The sequence below is a fragment of the Taurulus bubalis genome, assembly GCF_910589615.1.
Source record: "Taurulus bubalis genome assembly, chromosome: 14".
Lineage (NCBI taxonomy): Eukaryota > Metazoa > Chordata > Actinopteri > Perciformes > Cottidae > Taurulus > Taurulus bubalis.
Window position 1 is genome coordinate 6,707,690 of NC_136602.1, and position 19,451 is coordinate 6,727,140.

At 41.5% G+C, this 19,451-nt stretch overlaps 2 protein-coding genes across 3 annotated transcripts; both read right to left on the reverse strand.

Annotated features, from left to right (window-relative positions):
• Window positions 1-2,110: 2,110 nt before the first annotated feature.
• On the reverse strand, window positions 2,111-10,959 carry LOC306746452 (cytochrome P450 3A40-like). Its single transcript, XM_079229368.1, has 13 exons — window positions 10,877-10,959; window positions 10,647-10,740; window positions 10,420-10,472; window positions 9,790-9,889; window positions 8,889-9,002; window positions 5,650-5,735; window positions 5,085-5,227; window positions 4,856-4,974; window positions 4,637-4,721; window positions 4,096-4,256; window positions 3,763-3,989; window positions 2,760-2,922; window positions 2,111-2,669 (listed from the first exon to the last, which is right to left on the reverse strand). Exons 1-13 carry the CDS (start codon window positions 10,945-10,947, stop codon window positions 2,598-2,600), a joined length of 1,488 nt encoding a protein of 495 aa, XP_079085494.1. The 5' UTR covers window positions 10,948-10,959; the 3' UTR covers window positions 2,111-2,597.
• Window positions 10,960-11,470: 511 nt separating this feature from the next.
• Window positions 11,471-19,360, reverse strand: LOC306747057 (cytochrome P450 3A27-like). 2 transcript variants are annotated; one of them, XM_079230058.1, is made up of 13 exons: window positions 19,124-19,360; window positions 18,890-18,983; window positions 18,668-18,720; window positions 17,797-17,896; window positions 16,952-17,065; window positions 16,068-16,153; window positions 14,368-14,510; window positions 14,133-14,257; window positions 13,914-13,998; window positions 13,256-13,416; window positions 12,923-13,149; window positions 11,892-12,054; window positions 11,471-11,801 (listed from the first exon to the last, which is right to left on the reverse strand). In XM_079230058.1, exons 1-13 carry the CDS (start codon window positions 19,192-19,194, stop codon window positions 11,730-11,732), a joined length of 1,494 nt encoding a protein of 497 aa, XP_079086184.1. In that variant the 5' UTR covers window positions 19,195-19,360; the 3' UTR covers window positions 11,471-11,729. The 2 variants fall into 2 exon arrangements, with proteins under 2 accessions (XP_079086184.1, XP_079086183.1); XM_079230057.1 differs by lacking the exons at window positions 18,668-18,720; window positions 18,890-18,983; window positions 19,124-19,360 and having other exon boundaries at window positions 13,250-13,416; window positions 17,797-18,002.
• Between the last annotated feature and the right edge of the window lie 91 nt (window positions 19,361-19,451).

Consider the following 19,451-nt stretch of genomic DNA (forward strand, 5'->3'; position numbering starts at 1 on the left):
ACTCCTTTACTCTGTCAGTCTTCATGTTTATCCTGTGGAAGTGAAGAACAGAGGAAATCCACCGAGCTGCAGGAGAAATTACCTCCTTCCTTTCTGTGTGTGTGTGTGTGTGTGTGTGTGTGTGTGTGTGTGTGTGTGTGTGTGTGTGTGTGTGTGTGTGTGTGTGTGTGCGCTGCTGTGACGGCATTCGTCAAAGTGCTGTTAGGGTTAAGACTTGGTTGGAGGGTTAAAGCATGTCACAATTAATTGCATCACTCAAATTCATCAATATTCAGTTTGAAAAACCTTCATTCAACAAGCAGATATTTTGATAGAATTACAACAAACATTGATGAGAAGTATTGGAATGAAACCAGAACCACACTGATGAGAAGAGATCTGACCCCGTAACAGCATCATATAATCTGTTTTTCATCTTTACATTGTGTCATCAATTAAACCAAAAACGGGTATGACGTCTCACTCTTTTCTTTTGTGTGGTTTTTGTTCGTTCATTCACAACAGAGAGGCGGATTACGGTGAGTTGAAGGGAACTGAAGTGGAGGAGGGAGAGTCGGAGGGAGGAAGGCCGGCGGTTCCTGTCCCGGCTGAGAGAGCCCGGGACTTTTCCACTGGGAAGGGGGGGTTGGATGGATGGGGGTCATTTCCGAGGATTGTTTCAGAGCAGTTTGGAGACGGAGGAGGGTTGAAACTTACGGAAAAGAAAGAGAAAGTCAAGAAGGACACTGAAGACTGAAACGAGAGAGACTTTGAGGGGTTTTGTATGATTGGTATTGATCAGTTTTGTGGATATTTATATTATCAACTTATGGTCAGAGCGAATTTAAAAACAATATTTGTGCATGGCAACCACACCAACAAGGCAGCATCAGTGGAAAGTAACTAAGTATTTGCTCAAGTGCTTTGGTAGCCCTTTATAATAACAACACACTATTTAGCATTAGTAAAGGATGAGTAAACACTTAATTCATCATTTATAAAGCATGAGTTGCATACTAATGAGTTACTAATGAGTGTTCATGTTAGATCAATGTTTGATCAATTATGAATTAAGTGTTTACTCATGCTTTACTAATGCTCAATAGTGTTATTATAAAGTGTTACCGGTACTTTTACTTTACTTGAGTATTTCTACTTTCTTACTATTTCTACTTACTTTTTAACTGTACTATATTTGTCTAACAGCTCAGGATGTGATTATTAATTCAACAAATAGGTTAATAAACTAATAAAACTTCCCAGCAGTTTATGTATGTATTTAAGTGCTGATCACATTAATCCATCAATAATTATAATATGATAATATAATATAAATGTTTCTAACATGGAACAGTGCACAGGCACTCCTTATGAAGGCACGGTAGTGGTGAGATTCTGTATGATGCATGATTCAACTTTTGGTATTTTGTGTATATTTTGATGAACTTTAAAATGCAGCACTTTTACTTGTAAGATTACTTGTTACTTCTACCAGCACTGTGTTTATTAACTCTATTTGTCAGGCAGACAGGAAGAGCTCAGTGATTTGATTAAAAAGTGAAGATACATAAGCAGACTGGCTTCATGGTGAGAACAGAAGAAAAGGAACAAAGTAACACTGATAATCTGGAAGGAGAAAGTGGAGAGAATACAGGTGAGCATGGAGGAGAAAGTCGGGTGACTGAGTCAGAGGACATCTAGTGGACAGATGGAGAATTGAACTCCGGAGGCCAGTGTCCTATTTAGTAAACTTCACATTCTTCCAGGATAAGAAATGAATATTCATCACATGTATGTATTAATATGTAAATGTATATTATTGCCACTTTCTCTTCATATTTCATTCTCACAATAATTCTCCAAAAACAGGTGGACCATCGCCCCTTTAATATTTTACAATGAATAGTTTGAAAGGTAAACATCTTAAAAAATAAAAAGTTTTGAAGGTAACCATTTTAGTTTTTTTGTGAAAAGGTACAGTGAAAATGTTTTGCAAACAAAAGTGTGTTTTATATATACACAAACAAACTTTTTTTTGCAAAACATTTTTTTCACTGTAATCATATATATATATATATATATATATATATATATATATATATATATATACAAATATCAAATAGGCCTATTTTGTCATGAATGTCATCATCAGAGGAAAGTAGATTTAATATGAAAGTTATAGACACATTAGGAATATGTTTGTTTATTAATACATAATTATGTTCACATTAAAATGCCCCTCCTGGTGGGAGGAGGGAGCTAAGAGGTGGGAGGCAAAACGGGGACTACAACCTCAAAGCGATCATACTGGCTCTCAAAACATAGTTTTTGAGTCTGTTGAAACCAAAACAGCAAAATGGGTGTCATCAACTCAAATAATAATGTATTTATGCATATTACATTCCATAACCCCCAATTAGTCCCCCTATAATGTTACACACTTACTTTAAATGAATGAAATACATTTCATCCTTCAGATATTAGGTCGATTAAAATATGAGTGTCAGTATTCTAAACACTTGATGTATACAACTTTCATTCTTATCCTTTCAGCAGTTGTTAAAACAACTGAGCAATTCAGACACCTGGTATATTTAGAGAAACTGCTTTTTTAATTACTATTGCCTGGGAACAAACTTGAGTTTTACTGGCTGTTTCGGTTGGACCAGCAAATTAAACTCCAACGGAATCTGAAAGGGAGAAATAAATGTGAAATTAGGGGCATGGCAACAGAGGAGCATGACAGTCTGAATGCACATGGATGTGTGTGTTGTCCTTACCACAGTGTCTCTGCATGTTTCCACAGTGTAACTCTGCAGGAGACGGACGAGAACCGTCTTCATGGTGAGGATGGCGTAGCGCATCCCGACGCAGTTACGAGGACCGAGCCCGAACGGCATGTAGGCGTACGGGTTCACCTCCTCCCCGCCGTCTTTACTGAACCTGCACGTACAGGTGGGCACAAAGATGCTCCTGAGATCATTACGTCATGATTTGGGAATAAGGAACAAGTGAGCATGGAGGATGAGCGAGTCTGAGGACCTCTAGTGGACAGATGGAAAACTGCACTCCGGAGGCCTCTGTCCTGTTTAGTAAACTTCACATTCTTTGAGATTAAGGAATACATATTCATGTCTTCCTATTTAAATGTACATTATTTCTCTTCATATTTCATTCTCACATTAATTCTCCAAAAACACAGGTCGACCATCGTCATCTTTCTTTTCTTTAATAATATTTTACAATAAAAAGTTTGAAAGGTAGAAATCTTAAAAAAGTTAAAAGTTTTAAAAGGTATAAAAAGTCAGGCATACAAACTGCAATATATATTGATTTCTGAAAAACAATTATTATACTTGTATGTAATTGCAAGAGCCATCCAGTAGAATGGACCTGTCTTATAAACATTGAACATTGGATAGATATAAAAGTCCTAATTTTCTTCACAAAATGATTATGACAGCACACTTACTGCATGTCGTCTACTTGTTCTACTGTTGCACTACATTTTATAGCTCACCATTATTTCCGTAACGTTGCATGTGGCCACTGTTTACATGTTATCAGCTGCTGCATCAAAGTCAAGAATGAACTTTCACTCTCAACTGATGAGCCAACATGGAAATTTTAACATCAACAATTTCGTAACAGCTGTGTAACTCCATCTGAAGAAGAAGATTATGTGCGTAGGACCTTGTGGTTGCATTCTCCTCCACGGAAAGAGGGTTCTCTCTCGTAGATTCATGAATGAAAAGAATGGAAGCTTAGTGGTTGCATGTTTACCTCTCGGGTCTGAAAAGCTCAGGTGAGCTCCAAAAGCGTGGGTCCTTGTGTAATAAGTGCACTGGAACCGTAACCATTGTTCCTTCAGGGATGGTGAGGCCGTGCACCTCGGTAGTTTTTTTGCACATCCTCTCGAGCCGAGGTGCAGTGGGAAGCAAACGCTGGGACTCGGACAAAACATGGTCCAGGTATTCCAGACCGACCACGTCCTCGTATCGAAGTGGAGCCTACGGGCAAAAGATAAACAGGCGAGGATTAGAATAATATACAACGTTGGCTATTGAAAAGTGTATTTTACATATGGCAACAGATCACATGCAAAATTACATGTACGTCTTTCGGTAGGTTGGCATCGATTTCTTCATGCAAGGTCTGCAACGCTTCAGGGTTGGTGGCCAGATTGTAAAGGAGGTAAGTGAGAGTGGTGCTGGTGGTCTCATAGCCACCCAAGACAAAAATTAAAGCCTGGGAGACGATCTCGTGGTCGGTCAAACCTACAACGATATAAAGAGAAATGCTCAGCAAGAAAACTACTTTCACGAGCGGAGACTTTGACATTCAGCTTCACGCGTAACACAGTCATTTACTCATACACTAAAAGACGTGTTTTCCATTTAAAATAATACATCTTATTCAAAGCTACTCCTGTTATTATTATTATTGTTGAGTATTATTAATTTGTATTGTCAAAAGGAGTTTAAAAGATAGTTTAGACATGAAAAAGGGAAACATTTAAACTTGTCTGACGTTATCAAAGCCAACAGCAAAATGATCAGGATCACTTAATCGGCCTTTTATTGTCGGGACTATTCATAAGTCGTGTGTTCTATAAAATGTTAGAAGATTGTCACCTCGTCCTTCATGAGTTACACACCTTTACTCGGCTGATCTTCTTCACTCTTTATGTCTGATTCTGGTATCTCGTTCTGAATCATCACCTGCAGGAAGTCTGCTCGACTCTGGATCAGAGAACATTCGACACAAATTAGAGGGTGGTATCGATCGGCCCATTCAACTCTTACGAGCGAACAAACGCAAAAAGTTTGAGATATGCCTTAACATGATTTTCACTTAGTAGAGATGACATGCTTACAGATTCATCTGCCCCATGCTGTTCTTTAAAGCTCTTGATGATGTTGTAGAAATAATCCAGACTGGGCATTATCTCAACTTTCAGGAACTTCGCCAAACGAGCGCCAATGGGAAATACCACTGAAAGAAGACCAAAGGGTCGTTTACCAAAATGTGTACATCTCGTGATTCCAAGGTACTGACACAATTAAATGATCTCTGCCAATAACCGAGGCGAAGGGAGGACATACTTAGTAGAACGAAAGGCCACAGTCTGATGTTGAGGATCTTCTTGAGATGAGTAACAAGTGGGTCATCTGGATCGTTTATGGCGTTTGCCTCAACACTGAAGGAGGCACTGGTCACAACATCTAAACTATAAGGGGCCACGAATCTAAGCGAAAAAAAGAGAGAGGTCTTTTCTTTGAGGAATTAAATGCTGCAATTTTTCATTTATTTATGACAATATCAAAAGGGTGACCCTTCTTAGTCGATCAGTTGACTAATCAGCCATTTCGGTCTCAGTCAACTAATATTTCTTGAGTTGATTTGTCATTTTTTATGCTTTTGTTTTCGAGCTGAATTACTTTTTTCCCCCAAGAAAGTTATGAACACACCTCTGGTAAACACAAGATTTAAAGTGGTGCTTTTGTGCAATTCCTTTTTTTGGAGAAACTCAGTTTTGCAGATCTCTTGATTCAACAAACTAATAGGTTAGTTGACAAATTGTATGATTGTTAGTTGACTAAGAACCTCTCTGGGCGAGGAGAGTCCTACAATGTAAATATGATGGCATAAAGCAGATTATCAACATACGTTTTGACATCCAGAGGTTCATCCACATGTTTTTGTCCAAGTTTTTCAGTGAGTCGGTCTGCATATCGAGCCACGATGGGAAAAACCTTTCAAAGAAAGTTGTTTAATGTTGATAACGTACTGTGGCATCACAAGGGGACAGGTAGTGGAGGGGCGCTACATTCCAACTCATGATCAGCGCCCACACTACAAAATGGCCGCCAGGGTCGACACTACATCTCCCAGACTGCCTCACCACTCACCCAGCTGCATAGCTCATCCAGTGCTTAGGGCACCTAATTGAGGCAGGGCTGGGAAGCTTAATAAAGGGTAGAGCGGAGAGCACAGGAAAGGAAAGAGCTGGACAAGCAGAAGGTGCAAGAGGAGAAAAGTGCTACGAAGAGGAGGACCTTGTACCCTGGACTTTTCAGTGTTGAGTTTTGTTTTGGTTAAATAACCACTTTTTCCTCCAGGATGTTTTGTTTGTTAATGGACTTTTATTTATGGTAATTACCTTGCTGGTGGGAAGAAAAATAAACCTTAAATTGAATTCATACCGTCTGATTGTGCCTGTTTTCAGCTCTCTGTTGCACTGCCCCACTCTAGCCTGCCATAGGGCCAACCTGTGACACTACAGGTGGTGGAGAATGTGGGCACTGGGGCCGAAGTGCGGATGATTGAGAGAAGACATTGACGACTTGGCACAATTTTCTTTTTCCTGGCAAAATGGAGCCACTGATGCAGATGCTGTTGGAGAGCCAGAGGGCCCAGCAAGAAGTCAGCGCAGCCTTGTTGCAACAACAAGCAAGGGCCAATGAACTGAAGGAGCAGGAGCTCCAACAGGTACCTAAGTCAAAACCCAAGGCAGCTGACTTCATCCCTAAACTAGGAGAAACAGGCGATGTGGAAGCTTACCTTCATGCCTTTGAAGCTACCGCAGCCCGAGAAGAGTGGACAAGGTCACAGTGGGTTGGACTCCTGGCGCCGTTCCTATCTGGTGAGGCACTTAAAGCATTTCACGATGTAGAGGCCAATATTGCCCAAGACTATGACCAGTTAAAGAAAGATTTTGAGCCGCCAGGGGCTTACTAAATTTAGCATGGCCCAACGTTTCCATAACTGGTCTTTCCAAAATGGAGAGACGCCCCGGTCCCAAACGCATGAACATGGCATGAAAGAGGAAAGGTGAGCTAATCTACCATATTAACCTCCTAAAGAAATGGCATGATAGAGAGGCGTTGTTTGATTGTCTTCCCCCCAGAGACTCGAAAGAACCTGCCCGGGGTGAAGTGCAGTTGGGCCCGGGCCTCTCCCCTCACCAGCTGCAGCAGGCAAAGTATCTTGTGTAGGGTAATCAGGATATCTTTTCATCCCTCCCAGGCTGCACTCACCTGGTGGAACATGAAGTACGTACCCATCCGGAAAAAAACGGTGAACCAAAAGCCGTATCTGGTGCCGGAGGCCCGCAAGAAGCTGATTGACGAGGAGGTAAGGAAGATGTTGGCACTGAACGTGATTGAGGAGTCCAAAAGTGCCTGGTCAAGCCCCATCATCCTGGTGGACAAGCCTGATAAAACAGTACGTTTCTGTAATGATTTCAGAAAATCCCATGCCTCGTGTCGATGAGCTAATTGAAAGCCTGGGCCATGCACGGTTCCTAACCACCTTGGATCTCACAAAGGGGTATTGGCAGGTTCCCTTGTCTGCAGGATCAACGGAGAAGACTGCCTTTGCCACCCCGGGAGGCCTTTGGCAGTGCCGTATGATGCCCTGTTTGGAGCTCCCGCCACCTTCCAGTGCTTGATGGATCAGGTACTGAAACCCCATCGAGAGTATGCAGCGGCCTATTTGGATGATGTGGTGATTCAGAGCCCAGACTGGGAAAGCCACTTACCGCGTGTGCAGAGGGTCCTGGACTCCCTCCAACAGGCAGGCAGGCTTGACAGCGAACCCCAAGAAGTGTAAGCTGGCTTTCGGGGAGACCAACTACTTGGGGTATACCATTGGGCGGGCCCTTGTCAAACCCCATGAGGCAAAACTCTGTGCCATCAAAGACTGGCCAAAACCGTTGACGAAGAAGCAGTTGAGATCTTTTGTGGGCCTGGCCAATTATTACAGACGGTTCATCCCTGACTTCTCTATGATAGCTGCCCCTCTTACAGAACTGACGACGAATACTCATGTATGGTGACATGGTCCCTGGCGGCAGAAGAAGCATTTGGCGACCTGAAGTGGGCCTTGTGTTCGAAACCAGTCCTTACTGCCCCCGACTTCAGCAATGAGTTTGTGATCCAGGCAGATGCTTCTGAGGTGGGTCTGGGCGCTGTGCTAGCCCAGATAAAGAAAGGTGAGGAAGGTGCCATCACTCACCCAGCTGCAGGTGCTTAGGGCACCTAATTGAGGCAGGGCTGGGAAGCTTAAAGAGCAGAGCGGAGAGCACAGGAGAGGAAGGAGCTGGACAAGCAGAAGGTGCAAGAGGCGGAAGAGGAGAAAAGGACTACGAAGAGGAGGACCTTGTACCCAGGACTTTGCAGTGTTGAGTTCTGTTTTGGTTAAATAACCACTTTCTCCTCCGGGATGCTTTATGTTTGTTAATGGACTTTTTAAAAATATTTTTTGGATTTATGGAAATTACGTTGCTCGTGGGACAGAAAATAAACCTTCATTTTTATTTATACCGTCTGATTGTGCCTGTTTTCAGCTCTCTGTTGCACTGCCCCACTCTAGCCAGCCATAGGGACAACCCGTGACACTACATTATGTATGCATTTCTACTATTGATGCCAACTTCTTTCAGTGGGTCTATTCTAGCCTCTATATGGTAAGACTATAGACACACCATTGTAGACATATACTGTTTGCACTAGCAGGGTTCCCACTCTTTTCTAGGGATCTTTTTTTTTAGGACTTTTCCAGGACGTGGTCCAACTGGTACGACAGACTCCTCCGGTTGCAAAAAAAAGTCATATTGTATAGAAGTCAATGAGAAAATGACAACTACTCACTTGACACCCGTTTATGGTCATAGTCACTAGTTTTAAGTCTTCTTCAATACAGCATGATTATCAATTAGACAATGATGGTCCCATTTAGAATAAAATATAAAATAAAGCAGAGTATTCTTTGTGTGCGGCTACCTTGTGATTGGCAGGTTAACTACGACAATGGCACTTGTCTACAGTCCAAATATGTGGGAATCCTGACTAGGTCAAAGGAAGCAGAGTGGAGAAGAGTTTATTGAGGCCGGAAAGGAAACCAACCTGTTTCAGTCTTCCACTGGTGAAGCACGGTGATAAAGTGCTCCGTATTCTTTTCCACCTCTCATCTTTAACTGTTGTAATTGCATCATCCATAGGACCTGCAACTAGATTATCCTGTGAACATGACATCAATTCAACTGAATGTTTAGATTATTGTACAGAAGAGTTCCTCCAACATTTCTCCTCCTTTTTCGTCTGCCCCAATAATGTGACTTCCTGTATAAGAGCCGATACATCATACTGTGCAGAAATTTAACTTTCTTTCGATAGAACGGTTTCTTCTTTATTTGATTTTAATTTTTGTAGGTCATATAAAAGGATAACATGTATCTAAATAAAAAATATAACTGTATCAATCGTGACACGTTTGTTAATGTCAAAATATTGCGTTTTGACGTTCATGTAACAATTTCAGCCGGATCAGTCCAATTTTTACTAAAACCACAGATGTGTCTTACTGCTCACTTGTAGAATGTTGTGAGAGTTTTTTTTCAGTTGCATAAGAAGTTGTGTGTGCGGTCTGGTGTAATCCTCAAGCATAAACCTCTGACTCTAAACTCCAGGATATTACGACACATTCAAACTTCCTCTCAACTTGAATGAGGCAGAGTTAGCAGCCTTTTGTTCCCTTGCTGTTCAGCAAAATAAGTTTGAGCTTTGAACTTGCCTGATAAGGGGGCTATAATAAGATTGTCGTAACCATGTGGATAAAAGTAGATCATTTGCCATACCATTAGAAGTATCTTTCTTTTGATTTTAATCTTTCTTCCCAGAACCTTCCCAGTGTTGTGTAATTTGAAAAATAATAAAGACAAGGACATGAGTTATAAAAGACTGACTCCAAATGTGTTCTCTAGTGTTCTCTAGTGTTCGATAACATGCAACAAGATGAGTCTCTTACCCTGCGGTTGGTAAACGTAGAGTAGCATTCCTTCACCATCACAGTTTTAATAAACTCAGGGTCTGCTACCATTAAAACTGGTAATCGTGCGTCAAACAACCTGCACAAAAAAATACAATGTCACAGTCTAAATTAGTTATTAAACATGAACATTTAAAAAAGCAGTCATTTACTTTATAAAATTTTCCGCAACTGTAATATATGATATTTTACATTGACATGCTTTGAGAAAGATTAAACCGGTTGTTCCCAATATGTTTGGGCTTGTGACACCGTATTAATAACACCATACCGTTGGACGAAGAGCAAAACCTACCATTTTGAAAAATGCCCTTTTTATGTGAATACACAAATTCTTGCAGAGTGCTATTTGTTAAGGATACCCAATACATAATACAAAACACAAAAAGAAAATCACACAGGAGGGTTTTCCTCACTTTTCCTGGATCATTTTGATCAGAAATGGAGGTTTTGCACTTTGGCCATTGCTATACTAATTATTAATTTGTTTTAGGAGTTGCACGGCTACTTGGTTGTACTTTTACTTCATATTCAAGTAAAGGATACGAGTACTTCTTGGACAACAGACGTCACCTGTATGAGGAGAGAAGATAAGAAACAACAACTCACCCCCAGACATCCCCGTACTTGGCTTGGCATTCACGGTCAAAAGAAACTAATCCCTACAAGAAATGTAATTTAAAAAACAAGTGTTAAAAGATCCAAGACTCTAAGCTTCCAACATGTTCAACAGATCATAGACAAGTCAAGCGATCAGTGCCAAGCTCATCTTCAATGCTTTGATAACAAACATTGTTTCTTCCCTATACGGTTTGCGTTTGTTCACGTGCCATTACCTTTCTAAAGGATAGAAGTGTTCCAACAAACGGCAAGGGTCTTGGTCCCGGTATGTTCAGTTTTTTGAAAAGAGCATATGGCCAAATGCCATACCTATGTTATTACAAACACAGAGTTATAGTTATTTCACCTACATGGATCAATAATGCAACAGTTTAACAACAAATCGTACGACAAGAAAATAAGACTCGAAAATTAACCTACAGAGACAGTTATAGAAACTACTCACAGCAAGAAAAGGGCGAAAAAGAGAGCCAACAAAGTCCAGGTGGTTGCTGAAAACAAGTTAAAGACAAACATGTTGCTTCTCGCAGAGGGAGAGCTGGACAGCTGGGAAATGAGGAAAGACTGTGAAACCAGTGTCCGGTGGTGGGTGGAGCCACAGACTAGAGCTCCACGGAGTATTTGTGCAGAAAGGACTCCGTTGACAGCTCGTTATTTTCTACCTGAGCACCGAGAAGCGACAATTTATATCCTCACAATCCTGCGGTTCAGCTCGGAAGACTATAAGCTTATAAAAGACTGTACAGAGCAATCAATCATACTCCATCCAACAGTTTGGCTACTTAATGTAAATACGCTCTTGATTCACCAAGCAGGAAGATGCTTCAGCAAACAAAGCCAATTTAGAGACTTTAAGATTAAACACAGGAGAAAAAAATACTGGTATGCCGTCTATCTTGATGCATGGTGCTTAAAAAGGGAAGAAAGGCTAAAGCAAAATTAGATGAAACGAAATGGGTGGTTGAACGTTATAGAACTTTTTTTTTAAAAAGAAAAAAAAAGTGATTTGAAAAAGGTATTTATTGTGACAGAAACAACAGTTGTCATCAACTTTAATAATAATGTATTCATGCATATTATATTACATAACCCCCAATTAGTTCCCCTACAATGTTACACACTTCCTTTAAATGAATGAAATACATTTGATCCATCAGATATTAGGTGGATTAAAATATGAGTGTCAGTATTCTAAACACTTGATGCATACAACTTTAATTCATATCCTTTCAGCAGTTGTTAAAACAACTGAGCAATTCAGACACCTGGTATATTCAGAGAAACTGCTTTTTTAATTACTATTGCCTGGGAACAAACTTGAGTTTTATTGGCTGTTTCGGTTGGAGCATCCAATTAAACTCCAACGGAATCTGAAAGGGAGAAATAAATGTGAAATTAGGGGCATGGCAACGGAGGAGCATGACAGTCTGAATGCACATGGATGTGTGTGCTGTCCTTACCACAGTGTCTCTGCATGTTTCCACGGTGTAACTCTGCAGGAGACGGACCAGAACCGTCTTCATGGTGAGGATGGCGTAGCGCATCCCGACGCAGTTACGAGGACCGAGCCCGAACGGCATGTAGGCGTACGGGTTCACCTCCTCCCCGCCGTCTTTACTGAACCTGCACGTACAGGTGGGCACAAAGATGCTCCTGAGATCATGACGTCATGATTGGGGAATGGGGAACAGGTGAGCATGGAGGATGAGCGAGTCTGGTGACTGGGACAGGGGGAAAGTCAGAGGACCTCTAGTGGACAGATGGAGAACTGCACTCTGTCCTGTTTGGTAAACCTCACATTCTTCGAGATTAAGAAATGCATATTCATCACATATATGTCTTCATATTTAAATGTATATTCTTTCTCTTCATATTTCATTCTCACAATAATTCTCAAAAAACACAGGTCGACCATTGTCATCTTTCCTTTCTTTTACAATGAAGTTTGAAAGGTAAAAATCTTAAAAAGGTCAAAGTTTTAAAAGGTATAAAAAGTCAGGCATACAAACTGCAATACAGCAATATGTATTGATTTCTGAGAAATTATAATTGTACTTGTATGTAATCACAAGAGCTATCCAGTAGAGTGGACCTGTCTTATAAACACTAAACATTGGATAGATATGATTTCCTAATTTGCATCACAAAATTAGTATGACAGCACACTTACTTCATGTCGTCTACTTGTTCTACTGTTGCACTACATTTTATAGTTCACCATTATTTCCGTAACGTTGCATGTGGCCACTGTTTACATGTTATCAGCTGCTGCATCTCTCAACTGATGAGCCAACATTGACGTGAAGTGGCCCGCAAAAATGAAAATTTTAACATCGACAATTTCGTAATAGCTGTGTAACATCCAACGTCCATCTGAAGAAGAAGATTATGTGCGTAGGACCTTGTGGTTACATTCTCCTCCACGGAAAGAGGGTTCTCTCTCGTAGATTCATGAATGAAAAGAATGGAAGCTTAGTGGTTGCATGTTTACCTCTCGGGTCTGAAAAGCTCAGGTGAGCTCCAAAAGCGTGGGTCCTTGTGTAACAAGTGCACTGGAACCGTAACCATTGTTCCTTCAGGGATGGTGAGGCCGTGCACCTCGGTAGTTTTTTTGCACATCCTCTCGAGCCGAGGTGCAGTGGGAAGCAAACGCTGGGACTCGGACAAAACATGGTCCAGGTATTCCAGACCGACCACGTCCTCGTATCGAAGTGGAGCCTACGGGCAAAAGATAAACAGGCGAGGATTAGAATAATATACAACGTTGGCTATTGAAAAGTGTATTTTACATATGGCAACAGATCACATGCAAAATGACATGTACGTCTCTCGGTAGGTTGGCATCGATTTCTTCGTGCAAGGTCTGCAACGCTTCAGGGTTGGTGGCCAGATTGTAAAGGAGGTAAGTGAGAGTGACACTGGTGGTCTCATAGCCGGCAAAGACGAAAATGAAAGCCTGAGAGAGGATCTCGTGGTCGGTCAAACCTACAACGATATAAAGAGAAATGTTGAGCAAGAAAACTACTTTCACGAGCGGAGACTTTGACATTCAGCTTTGCGCGTAACACGGACATTTGCTCATACTCTAAAAGACGTGTTTTCCATTTGAAAGAATACCGTACATCTTATTCAAAGCTACTGTACTCCTGTTATTATTATTGTTGATAATTATTAATTGTTGTCAAAATAATTTTAAAAGATAGTTTAGAAAAAGGGAAACATTTAATGCTTACGTCTGACGTTATCAAAGCCAACAGCAAAATAACCAGGATCACTTAATCTGCCTTTTATTTTCGGGACTAATCATAAGTAGTTTGTTCTATAAAATGTAATAAGATTGTGAAAAATGGCTGCCATAAGAAGTGCCTCTTAAATGGACTTTAGGTGTGTTTCTCCTGAGCTGAAGGAGCTGATGGCGGTGCAGAACAATTCAAATATAATTGAAGAACAGAGTGTCACCTCGTCCTTCATGAGTTACACACCTTTACTCGGCTGATCTTCTTCACTCTTTATGTCCGATTCTGGTATCTCGTTCTGAATCATCACCTGCAGGAAGTCTGCTCGACTCTGGATCAGAGAACATTCAACACAAATTAGAGGGTGGTATCGATCGGCCCATTCAACTCTTACGAGCGAACAAACGCAAAAGGTTTGAGATATGCCTTAACATGATTTTCACTTAGTAGAGATGACATGCTTACAGATTCATCTGCCCCATGCTGTTCTTTAAAGCTCTTGATGATGTTGTAGAAATAATCCATACTGAGACTGGGGAACATCTCAAGTTTCAGGAGCTTCGCCAAACGGGCGCCAAAGGGAAATACCACTGAAAGAAGACCAAAGGGTCGTTTCCCAAAATGTGTACATCTCGTGATTCCAAGGTACTGACACAATTAAATGATCTCTGCCAATAACCGAGGCGGAGTGAGGACGTACTGAGTAGAAAGAAAGGCCACAGTCTGGCGTTGAGGATCTTCTTGAGATGAGTAACAAGTGGGTCATCTGGATTGTTTATGGCGTTTGCCTCAACACTGAAGGAGGCACTGGTCACAACATCTAAACTATAAGGGCCCACGAATCTAGGCGGAAAAGAGAGGTGGTTTCTTTGAAGAATTAAAATGCTACAATGTGTTATATATTTCATGACAATATAAAAAGGGTGACCCTTCTTATATTGACTAATCAGCCATTTCGGTCTCAGTCGACTATCATTTCTTGAGTTGATTTGTCTTTTTTTTGCATTTTTTCCGAGCTGAATTACATTTTTTCCTCCAAGAAAGTTATGAACACACCTCTGGTAAACACAATATTTAAAAGTGGTGCTTTTGTGCAATTTCTTTTTGGAGAAACTCAGTTTTACAGATCTCTCGATCAAACAAACTAACAACAAATTGTATGATTGTGTCAGGTTCTGGTACCAAGGAGAGGACCCAAAAGCCGTTGCAACGATTAAAAAGTAAATTTAATAAACAAAAACTCAGGTACTGGTCTTACGCACGAACAAAAACAGGAATCCAAACAGGGAGCAAAAACAGGGACAAAACAGGCAGAAACACGAACAGGCAAAAACAGGCATAGAACTCACGGGACATCCAACAGACGGGTGAAAACAGTACAATCCGACAAGGGGACAGAAGACAAACATCGTTTAAATACAAGATCACGGGGACAGGAAGTGCAGAAACACAGAGGACGCACAAGACAAGCACTTCACAATAAGACAGGACAAAGACGGCAAGAACAGTCCGGGTGCCTGGCCAGAGGACGGCCATCAGGCGGGAAAAAGTAGTCTGGGGGGCATGCCGGAGGACGGGCACCAGGCGGGCAGAAACAGTCCGGGGGCATGGCCGGAGGGCGACCACCAGGCGCGCAGCAGTAGTCTGGAGGGCGGGGCAAAGGACGGCCATCAGGCGCACAGATGCGCTCTGGGGGACGGGTCGAAGGACGCGGGGGCTCCGTAGAGCGAGACCAGGACTCTGGACAGGAAGGGGAGCCGGGAGACTCTGGTGGGGGAACGGGACTCTGATGGGGAAACCAGTGTCGGCAACGGCTGCGAGGCGGCAGCGGGGACTGGGGATGGCTGCGAGGCGGCAGCGGAGACTGGGGACAGCTGCGAGGCTGCAGCGGAGACTGGGGACAGCTGCGAGGCGGCAGCGGAGACTGGGGACGGATGCGAGGCGGCAGCCGAGACTGGGGACGGCTGCGAGGCGGCAGCACTAGACACAGGGGCACTAGGCTCGGGGGCACTAGGCTCGGGGAAACTAGCCTCGGGGGTGCCGGGAACAGGCTGGGGAGCCGGCAGGACACGGGGGGCTGGAATAGGCCGGGGAGCAATCCGACAAGGGGACAGAAGACAAACAGGGTTTAAATACAAGAGGAGGGTAATGAGGAACAGGTGGAAACACTGAGGGCAGCACAGGTGAAACAATCAGGGAACAGGGCAGACAGACAATCACGGACGATCACGGGACAAGAAGTGCAGAAACACAGAGAACGCACAAGACAAGGACTTCACAATAAGACAGTACTCCAAACAAACTAACATTATAACAGATTGTTAGTCGACTAAGAACCTCTCTGGTCGAGGACAGTCCTACAATGTAAATTTGATGGCATAAAGCAGATCATCAACATACGTTTTTACATCCAGAGATTCATCCACATGTGTTTGTCCAAGTTTTTCAGTGAGTCGGTCTGCATATCGAGCCACGATGGGAAAAACCTTTCAAAGAAAGTTGTTTAATGTTGATAACGTAGGTATACATGTCTACCATTTATGCCAACTTCTTTCAGTGGGTCTATATGTGTAGACAAACAATTGTAGACATACTGTCTATTAGCAGGGTTTCCACTCTTTTCTAGTGATCATTGTTTATTGACTTTTCCAGGACGTGATCCAGCTGTTATAAGGGATGCGCCACACACTAATATGTTCCTCTCAGCGGATGTCTGATTCAAAAGATGTGCTACTATGGCTGTACCATATCTATGATATCACCTCTGCATGCTTCAAAATTATAGTTTGATTTAGAGTTTACGGACACATGTGACGTGACTTGAGGGGGTGGAGGGGGTGTTCACCACATTTTCACAATATAACAGCCAGGTGGCATCCTCTTGGTCTGAAAAGTGAAGCCAATCCGGAAGTGCCTTGAACTTTCATTCTCTCTACTGGCCACAAGGGGGCGACTCCTCCGGTTGCAAAAATTGTATAGAAGTCAATGATAAAATGACTCTTCTCACTTGATTACCTCAGTAAACATTATAAACACCAGTTTATGGTCATAGTCACTAGTTTTAAGTCTTCTTCAATTCAGCATGATTATCAATTAGACAATGATGGTCCCATTTAGAGTCAAATATAAAATGAAGCAGGGTATTCTTTGTGTGCGGCTACCTTGTAATTGACAGGTTAACTACTACAATGGCCCTCGTCTACAGTCCAAATATGTGGGAATCCTGACTAGGTCAAAGGAAGCAGAGTGGAGGAGAGGTTATTGAGGCCGGAAAGGAAACCAACCTGTTTCAGTCTTCCACTGGTGAAGCACGGTGATAAAGTGCTCCGTATTCTTTTCCACCTCTCATCTTTAACTGTTGTAATTGCATCATCCATAGGACCTGCAACTGGATTATCCTGTGAACATGACATCAATTCAACTGAATGTTTAGATTATTGTACAGAAGAGTTCCTCTGACATTTCTCCTCCTTTTTTCGTCTGCCCCAATAATTTGACTTCCTGTATAAGAGCCGATACATCATACTGTGCAGAAATGTAACTTTCTTTCTATAGAACGGTGTCTTCTGTATTTTATTTTAATTTGTGTAGGTCATATAAAAGGATAACATGTATCTAAATAAAAAATATAACTGTATCAATCGTGACATGTTTGTTAATAGAGATGTCAAAATGCAGCGTTTTGACATTCATGTAACCAAATTTCAGGCGGATCAGTCTAAGTTGTGCATTTTTACTAAAAGCACAGATGTGTCTTACTGCTCACTTGTAGAACAGTTAAGAATGTTGTGAGAGTTTTTTTTCCAGTTGCACAAGAAGTTGTGTGTGCGGTCTGGTGTAATCCTCAAGCATAAACCTCTGACTCTAAACTCCAGGATATTACGACACATCCAAACTTCCTCTCAACTTGAATGAGGCAGAGTTAGCAGCCTTTTGTTCCCTTGCTGTTCAGCAAAATAAGTTTGAGCTTTGAACTTGCCTGATAAGGGGGCTATAATACCATTGTCCTAATGATGTTGGTCTAAGAACAGACCATTTCCCATACCATTAGAAGTAACTTTCTTTTCATGAATGCTGAATTTCCATGTTCTCTGGTGTTTGATAACATGCAGCAAGATGAGTCTCTTACCCTGCGGTTGGTAAACGTAGAGTAGCATTCCTTCACCATCACAGTTTTAATAAACTCAGGGTCTGCTACCATTAAAACTGGTACTCGTGCATCAAACAACCTGCACAAAAAAATACAATGTCAAAAAATACAAAAATACAACGTCACAGTCTAAATGAGTTAAATGAGATAAGGCAGAATTAAATATATGATGGTCAAAATGTTAGCCAATTCCTACAAAGAAAGACATATCTTTACCTTTCTTTAGCATGTTTTTCATTCACAATAAACTACGCCATCCAGTGGTGGAAAGTTAGAATTTACATTAAATCAAAGACCTTGTGCTAGTCCTTACTACTACTTCCATACTTTACTATTCAATTTTCCGCAACTGTAATTTACTTTGTACACTAGTTGACAGATTAAGTTACCGGTTTCATCACAGATTAACATTCTACATGATTAGGATATTTGACATTGACATGCTTTAAGAAAGATTAAACCGGTTGTTCCCAATTGTTTGGCTCTTGTGACACCTTATTTAAAAAAAAAAAACACCATATGGCCGAAGAGCAAAACCGCCTATCTAAAAAATGCGTGTTGTTTTCTTGCAGAGTGCTATTTGTTAAGTATACCCAATACATAATACAAAAGAAAAAGAAAAGAAAATCACAGTGTAGATAGGAGGGTTTTCCCCACGTTTCCTGGATCATCATATCACTCAGATATGGAGGTTTTACACTTTGGCCATCGATATCCTAATTACCCTCTGATTTGTTTTAGGAGTTGCACGGCTACTTGATTGTACTTTTACTTCATATTCAAGTAAAGGATACGAGTACTTCTTCTACAACTGACGTCACCTGTAGGAGGAGAAGAAACAACAACTCACCCCCAGACATCCCCGTACTTGGCTTGGCATTCACGGGCAAAAGAAACTAATCCCTACAAGAAATGTAATTTAAAAAACAAGTGTTAAAAGATCCAAGACTCTAAGCTTCCAACATGTTCAACAGATCATAGACAAGTCAAGCGATCAGTGCCAAGCTCATTTTTAATGCGTTGGTAACAAAACAATGTTTATTCGCTATACGGTTTGTTCACGTGCCATTACCTTTCTAAAGGATAGAAGTGTTCCAACAAACGGCAAGGGTCTTGGTCCCGGTATGTTCAGTTTTTTGAACAAAAAATATGGCCAAATGCCATACCTATGTTATTAAAAACACAGAGTTATAGTTATTTCACAAACATTGATCAATAATGCAACAGTTTAACAACAAATGGAAAGACTAAAACCAAAATAAGACCCTAAAATTAACCTACTGAGACAGTTATAGAAACTACTCACAGCAAGAAAAGGACGAAAAAGAGAGCCAACAAAGTCCAGGTGGTTGCTGAAAACAAGTTAAAGACAAACATGTTGCTTCTCGCAGAGGGAGAGCTGGACAGCTGGGAAATGAGGAAAGACTGTGAAACCAGTGTCCGGTGGTGGGTGGAGCCACAGACTAGAGCTCCACGGAGTATTTGAGCAGAAAGGACTCCGTTGACAGCTCGTTATTTCCTACCTGAGCACCGAGAAGCGACAATTTATATCCTCACAATCCTGCGGTTCAGCTCGGAAGACTATAAGCTTATAAAAGACTGTACAGAGCAATCAATCATACTCCATCCAACAG

Bases quoted from the DNA above. Each gene is read 5' to 3' on its own strand.
- LOC306746452 (XM_079229368.1), bottom strand. From the start codon at position 10,947: ATGTTTGTCTTTAACTTGTTTTCAGCAACCACCTGGACTTTGTTGGCT. The intron at 5,228-5,649 runs GTATGTTGATAA...TTTTTCGCTTAG, and splicing joins GAACCTCTGGATGTCAAAAC to ATTCGTGGCCCCTTATAGTT. The intron at 4,975-5,084 runs GTATGTCCTCCC...GTCTTCTTTCAG, and splicing joins GTGGCCTTTCGTTCTACTAA to TGGTATTTCCCATTGGCGCT.
- LOC306747057 (XM_079230058.1), bottom strand. From the start codon at position 19,194: ATGTTTGTCTTTAACTTGTTTTCAGCAACCACCTGGACTTTGTTGGCT. The intron at 18,984-19,123 runs GTGAGTAGTTTC...TTAATAACATAG, and splicing joins TTTTTCGTCCTTTTCTTGCT to GTATGGCATTTGGCCATATT. The intron at 17,066-17,796 runs GTAAGAGACTCA...TCATGTTCACAG, and splicing joins CTACGTTTACCAACCGCAGG to GATAATCCAGTTGCAGGTCC.